The 7,383-nt window shown below is 49.7% G+C and overlaps 1 protein-coding gene and 1 pseudogene across 1 annotated transcript in view; both read right to left on the bottom strand.

The window, feature by feature from the left end:
- The window catches only part of LOC114070169 (UDP-glucuronosyltransferase 1-1-like), an 8,005-nt gene extending 7,258 nt beyond the window's left edge, over positions 1–747 (bottom strand). Inside the window, exon 1 of the mRNA XM_027907415.1 lies at positions 1–747. Within this exon, the coding sequence (XP_027763216.1) occupies positions 1–667 (667 nt within the window). The 5' untranslated portion in view covers positions 668–747.
- A 1,575-nt stretch (positions 748–2,322) lies between these two features.
- LOC114070168 lies at positions 2,323–3,490 on the bottom strand (annotated as a pseudogene).
- Between the last annotated feature and the right edge of the window lie 3,893 nt (positions 3,491–7,383).

The following is a 7,383-nucleotide window of genomic DNA, read 5'->3' as shown; positions in this document are numbered from 1 at the left end:
CTTCGAAGGGGGAGAAGGCGACGCTGCAGCTGAAGGACTCGGAGAGGAAGATCAGGAAGTTCTTCACCCTCTGGGAGAAGGTCATGCGGTCCGTGAGGAGGGAGAACATGCGCGGGACGTAGGACGGCGGGTCGGGGCCCTGGGCAGCCTGGATGTCGATGTTACACGGCACTCCCCTCATGAAGAAGATGCTGGGGATGGAGAAGTGGACGGCAATGATCTGCCCGCAGGGGTTGAAGGGGTCCGTGAAGATGGCGTCAAATTTGCTGTCTTGGATGTATTTCATCACCTCCTCGTTGTACAGCAGGGCTCTGCAGGTGGATTCGAACATGTTGCCGCTCTTCCGGGAATCTTTCAGAATATTCCAAAACCTGATCAGGAAGGGCTCTTCACTAAAGCACCTCGAACCAAAGGAGCGCACCAGGGCTTCCATCTCTTCCTTCTTGATGGGGACAGGGTAGGTTTTCAACTCATAGACGTCCGAGGAGTCGATGAGCATCTTGTTGTCCGGGGCCAGAACCACAATTTCGTGCCCTCTCTTGTTCAGCTCTGCCAGCACTTCCCTCATGCTGAGCCAGTGGCTGCCCTCCATGGGGATCACCAGCAGCTTCCCAGCGCTGGCAGGACCCAGGAGGCACAGGAAGGGGAGCAGCAGTGCCCGCAGCATGTCGGGAGCTGCCCAGAGAGGAGCCCACACACCGAGAGGCCGGGGCTGGCTCTGGGGCTTTTGTAGCCGTGCCCCACCCGCGCCAGCCTCCCGCCTGGAACCACTCCCACTGCTCCCTCTGCCCTTGCACTTGACTCCTGATCCAGGTGTTCACAGGTCTGCACGCAACGGAGCCACAGCAGGTGATTCAGCATCATAAAAGGGAAAGGTCGGGTCTGTGCTGCAAAGGTGGCTCCACGTGAGCCGAGCAAGGCGTGTCACCTTCACTCACGCGAGCTGAGACACCTCAGACTCCCCTTCTTGCCCTCAGCCACCACCCTGACATTTACTGACCAGAGCGAGTTGCACAGTGAAATACAACTTCGAGATAAATATGGGAAATCAGTGTTGAAATACCTGGGTTTGGGGTTTTTGTTTTGTTTTTCATAACCCAAACCATTGGGCACCACTGAGAAAAATTCAATTTCTTTCCATTAATGCAAGCTTCCATTTTTTTTTTTTTTTTTCTGAGGGAAGCAGCCAACAGGAAGCCTCCCCTCACCTCTCCACACAACCTTCACCTAACCCCTTATTTTGTCAGCTCTAAAATGAGGTTGTGAAACAGCAGTTCACCGTTGTACCTCCGATAACACGATCCAACAACACGCTGCCGATTCACCAAGCCATGAGTTGTTCAAGGGCCAATGTCGACCCGGTTCAATCCAGGTCCCTCCTGGCTATGAATTGCTGGGGCTTTAAAAGTTGGTGATAACCTCTCATTAAAGTTTACAAGTTTAGAAGTAGGTGGCAGGGCAGGTGCCTTTGGATGGAGCTCCCACCTGCAGGGCGTTCAGGGCTCCACAGCCCTGGTGGAGTTTTCTCTTCCCAGCTTTCTGCCCTCCCCAGGAACCTGCCCTCCAAAAGGAGCAGCTCCATCACCCACACTGTCTCAGCTTTGGTAGTTCACAGCATGGATTAACATAGTGGGAAGTTTCAAACAGCTCAGAGGAAGGAGCTGCACGGAAAACACACCAGTTGCCCTGACAAGCTGTTGAAGGAACACCAGAAGGCTGATACCCAAAAGCCCAAACTGGAATTTACAGAAAACACCCAGAAAAGCTTCAAAGCTAATTCAATACCTGTAAAAGAAGGGGAGGATAAAAAAGAAGGGGGGGAGCATTTGTTTTGATAGTGACACCATGACACAACAGCGTGGAAGGGAATCAGTCTGGCAGATGGTTGTGGCAGAAAAAAAGACGGTGAATGGGTAAAACTTAAGCCCTATAACCTTCAGTGTGGATGAAAGGAGAAGGGATATATGGAAGTATAGACAGACAGTTCCTACTGATAAGGGAGGACACCAAAACCAAGGTGAGCTTCAGTTCAACAAGAGTTTAACATTTGCATAAAAGTTACACATCGTGTAAATTCTCATCATTAGGCCTGATGTGGCTTTAGGATCGCCAGGAAATGGTATAACCTGAGTGCTGGATATTAGAAAGTCCCACTTTTGCCTCATGCAGGACTTGTCATTAGCTTTTTATCTTTAAACACCAAGATCTTTTCAGGTGGGATTTGATGTAGGGATGGGAGTGGCATCCCTGCCAAGTGAGATGACCTTCCAGGTTCCTTCCAACCCAAACCATTCTGTGATTCTACGACTCTGTTTTCCTATTTATGTTTTTGCCTTTTCACCAGAAACAAACAAACAACAACAACAACAACAAAAGTAATACCTGAGAGAGTTTTTTCTTCTGCTGACAGTTTATCCCTCCAATAAAAGCCATGTTGGGCATCACTGGTCTTGGGAACTCAAACACAAAATCGTATCTCATCAGCCAAAATGACCCATGGCTCAGAAGCTCTGTGGCTGTCACCTTCTTCTTCAACACCTCATGTGCAAGTTCTTCCATTTTAGCGTATATTGGCTTACAGTAAAAGAGCTCCAGGAGATGCACCAGCATGTTCTTCACGCGCTGGGCAAAGGTCATGGTGTCTGAATAGTACAGGAAGAACCTGGGGATGTAGGAAGGAGGGTTTGGGCACTGGGTGGCATCGAAATCCATCCCACAGGGAAAGCCCCGCAGGAAGTAGACGGAAGGGACCGCAAGGTACTCGGCCACCACGGGCCCACACATGAGGATGGGATCCGTGAACACCACGTCGAACTCGCTCTCCGCCAGCTCCCGCATCAGGTCTTGCTCATGCAGGAGGCTCTCGCAGTTCATGAAGAAGATCTTGGACAGCTCTACCGTGCTCCGGTACGAGGCAATAATGAGGTTCAGAACAGATCCTCCGGTGAAATGAGCGTCGATGAAGGACTTGAGCTCGGTAGCCAAATACCCGTCCGGGTAGGGGGCGGGGTAGACCCTCACGGTGTAGTTCTGAGGCTCCTTCGACGTCATGTACAGGCTCGTGGAGGGCACCACCACCACCACCTCGTGGCCCTTCTGCCGGAGCTTCTCCACCACCGGGCGCATGCTGAGCCAGTGGCTCCCGTCCTGAGGGATCACCAGGATCTTCCCGCCTTCAGCGAGGATGAAGGACCACGCCAGGAGAAGCAGGAGGCTCGTCCGGCCGAGAAAGCGCTGGGAGGGGAGAGCCATTGCGGTGGAAGGGAAGCAGAGGGTTCTGCTCCGTGGGGCTCCAGCGCACTCCTTTATAGGCAGGTCCGTGCAAGCTAAGCAGGGAACTTATTGACCACAGAAAGAAATATTTAACTTCCCATCACTGTTGGGATTAGCCTGCAATATCGCACGTGTCGGTGTAATGAAAGGGAAGCGCAGTGTCCTTGGAAAAACATTCGGGCTCTCTGTTAATGGTTAAGCTTGGAAGTCTGTCAGCACCTTCCTTCCTCCACGAAACCAAGAGCAGGGCTGGCATCTTGCAGTGATAATTGTGGATAAGACCACTGACTTGGGAAATCAGAGAATCACAGAATCAAAGAATCAGCCGGGTTGGAAAAGACCTCCGAGATCATCAAGTGCAACCCTGACTTGGGAAATGATGGAGAGCAGCTTGGTGAGCTCTTCTGCCAGCTCCCTCATCACCCCAGCGTGGATCCCATCTGATCCTGAGGATCCAAGCGGCTCAGCAGGTCACTAACTGCTCCCTCCTGGATTACACACCTCCTGACACAACAAACCTGCTTTTGCTTTCGAAGGGCAGCCCTTCAAACACACCCTGCAGAAGGGCTGGAAACTGCAGCACCGTCTCCTTCATGGGCTAACCCCGCTGAGAACACAAGGCTCCTGTTAAATCCCCACCCTCTGGGAGCAGTCAAACCTGCAACTCTTCTGACAAGATCACAGCCCCCAGGATGTATCAGGCAGTCCCAGAGCTGAGGAGGAGCAGAACAATCCTGTTTGGCTTTTTTCCCCTCATGGTACTAGACCAAAAAAAAGAGGAACTAAATGCTGGGCTCAGGGTAAACAAAGGGAAAGGAGAGTGGAACAAGCCTTTTGGGACACAAAGAAGGAGCCATGGCCTCTGGTCATGGCCTTGCCAACCCTTTCTATGGGCTGTGAACAAAGCAGAATTTCAGAGGAGGTGTGATACCTTTCCCTGATCCCACTAACAGCACACATACACATGGAAAACCCCAGCCACCAAACCAGACCTCTGGGCTCTCTCCTCCTTTCACAGACACATCAGCAACCATGTCCAGGTGTCTCCTGGGCTCTTCAGCCCTGAGCTCCAAGCTCACCTTCCCTCTCCCATGTTTCCCTCTGAGCAGCAGCCCAGCCTTGAAATTCCCTGCAGTGCCCTGAGGCCCTCAGGGCTTTGCTGGAGGAATGTTCTGGGATCTGAGTAAAAGTAGTGCCAGACCAAAGACTTTTGATGGGTGGTGAAGTCTCTTTGGGTGGTGCTAAGGAAGATGTCCTTGAGAAGAAAAGAGCTGGTGCAAAACCACCACCAGGCACAAAGGCTTTCCCGTTTTTTCTCTCGGTGGTGGTGGGATTCCCAACACCTTCAGGGTGGAGAAGCAAACCCTCACACAGCCTTGGAGAACAGGGTCTGTCTCAGCAGACACCCAGAGGGTGCTGAGACTGCTCTGAGAAGCTCCACTGTGTCCCACTGAGAAGGAGGAACCACCTTTAGATGTGGAAAAAAGCAATTTTTTAGACAGGACCAAAAATGTGAGATGTTTGGGAGAGAGCCCAGACTGAAGGTGTGAGACTGACCAGATCTATGATTAATTCTCATGAAATGCTGCAAATTTGGAGGCAAAAGGGTTTATTGCAACTGCTGTGACAAGAGCTGACCAAATTCATTTGGAACTTGCTCCTTGGTGTGTTTTTTGCTCTGGACTCAAAGATTTTCAGCAAAATCAGGCGGCTGAAAACAGCCAATGAAAGTTCTTCTTGCCTTGACTGTAAGAGGATGAATCTCTGATGGTATTGCTACACTTTCTTAATGGACTCCACAGACTTTTTGTACCAGACCACCAGAGCAAAAACTGTGGTAAAGGTGAGGCAGTAACAGGAGGGGCAGAATTAAAGAAAAAAAAAAAATCAGATTAGAGGTAAGAAAGGATGAAGTTCTAGGTTAGTGCAGGTCAGATCGAAGCTGGGTAATTATTACTGAGACAATTAACAGCCTGGTCAATATTTTAAACTAACGTGCAAAGTTTCCCTGTGTTTGCTTTTCATTAGCAGGAGCAAAGGGCACCTGCAGCCCTTTCAGCTCTGAAGGGTGTGGTGCTCCTGATTTATGTGCAAATTGGGGTCTGGTGAGCTGAGGGTTCCAGGAGTGAGAGCCATGGGCCTGCTTGGAGGAAAACCTTCCCCGGGGGGGACTAAAGGATGTCAGGTTTGTGTTAAACCAGGCCTGGGTGACCCCAGACTGTGGGTTTGTTCTCCTCTCAGATGGGACAGGGTGTCTCTGAGCTGGCTTTGGGGAGTTGACACTGTCCTAAAACTCCCCCCGACTGCTCGTCCCTGGGATGTGTGGATTTCTGAGCAGCCAACAGGGGGATTAAGGAAAAAAGGGTGGAAAGTGGATATCTCAGCAGCTCTAAAACTACAGCTAAACCCAAATGTTTTCCAGGCTGCCTGGAAGGGTTGGTTCCACAAAAACCAGGATTTGTTTTCCTCCTGTGGGGTGAGATTGATGCCCCAGCTTGTGCTCCAGGCCCTGCAAGCAGGGAGAGGTTGCTCAAATCCCAGAGCGATGCCCAGAGAAGCTGTGGATCCCTGGAAGTGTCCAAGGCCGGGCTGGATGGGGCTTGGAGCATCCTGGGCTGGTGGAAGGTGTCCCTGCCTGTGGGGTGGATGAGCTTTAAGGTCCCTCCCAACCCAACCCATGCTGGGATTCGATGTAATTTGATTTCCCAGGTCTCTGGATGATGGATCAGGCTTATCCCTGGAGGAATCCTTGTGCAGTTGAAACCAACCCTTTCTTTTTTGTTTTTTTGGATGCTGAGCAAGCTCTGGCAAGTGCAGGTTGGTGGTTGCTGATGTGAACCTGCCTGATTTCCCCCTCAGGTTTTTCCTGCCCTGGCATTTTGCCTGCACAGGGTAAGACAGGATTTAGTTTGGCCAGCAGGACTTCAGAGGAAAAACAGCCCACAGAAGCAATTCTGTGAGTTGGAAAGTCATTGAAACCTCTGTGAGGGCAAGAAACAGCAGGGAGGAGATCGCACAGCACAGATTGTTTCCTAAGCTGCAGCTCTTTCCTAAGCTGGAACTAAAAATGATGTGGAAGTGATAGTATATTATCCTGAAATGAATGACTGCCCTAACAGACAGGTGACATTTAGGGCTGTCCATGTAACTGTAATTGGAACTATTACAAATATTTGTACAGCAAATATCAATGTGTTTGATATTTGTAAATAAATACAACACTCTTAAACCCTTCACAGACTTTTTCCACAGCCCTCTCTCAGACATCGTGCCTTTAGACTCACGTTAGAGAAGTGGTTTGAATTTCGTTTCTTTTTAAATTTTAACTTAGCTTTAAGATGAAGTTCCTGAGGCAGGAGGGGATTTTTCTGGAGGGGATTTTTGTGTTTTACAGCTTCCTTCACTATCTCTCCTGCAAACCACGGGAGGTGCAGGGATGTGGGGGGGAGCAAGCTGGGATGAACCTGGTTGGAGCAGCACTGCCAGGCTGAGACATTCCCTTTCATTTGGAAGGACCAGTTAGGAAGGTTCCTTTACCAGAGCTCCCCACGCGCTCCTGGGTCTGCCTGGAGGGTTTCAAAACAGGACCTGGGCTCTCCATCCTTGTGCTTTGGAGGGACAAGGGGCTTTTTTTTTTTTTTTCTTTCTTTTCAGCTGCATTTTTTTTTTGTTTGAGTAACCACCTACTTAAATCTGGGGTTTATTTGAATGTTTGCAGTTAACCAGCTGTTTAAGTAAGTAACTGTCTGCAGAAAATGGGGCTAAAAAAGGCAGAGAGGAGGAATACACAAGGTTTTTCCAGGTCTGGAACATGCGATTTTCACCTGCTGAGAGTGTGAAGACAGAAGGTGGCAGGTCTAGAGATAAAATATTCGGTGAGAGATCATTCTGTAGAAAATGAGGGCAGGATGGCTCTGCCCTTGTAGCAAACCTACAGATTCTTTGCAGCTCTGAGATCCTCAAGATGCAGAGTAAATGCCATGCAATCAGCAAGAATTTCCCTCTTAAATCTCAAACTAGTGCCAGCCTTTGAGTCTAAAGTGAAAGAATGCCTTAGTTACTTAGTTATTCTAATATTCTAGTTTATAATGTTATTTGTCAAGGCTATTC

This window comes from Empidonax traillii, unplaced genomic scaffold (genome assembly GCF_003031625.1).
Source record: "Empidonax traillii isolate 1590-97213 ecotype Southwest subspecies unplaced genomic scaffold, ASM303162v1 scaffold1454:size153018, whole genome shotgun sequence".
Classification (NCBI taxonomy): Eukaryota; Metazoa; Chordata; class Aves; order Passeriformes; family Tyrannidae; genus Empidonax; species Empidonax traillii.
The sequence above is the reverse complement of the archived record's forward strand: the minus strand, read 5'-3'. Positions and strand labels throughout refer to the sequence as shown.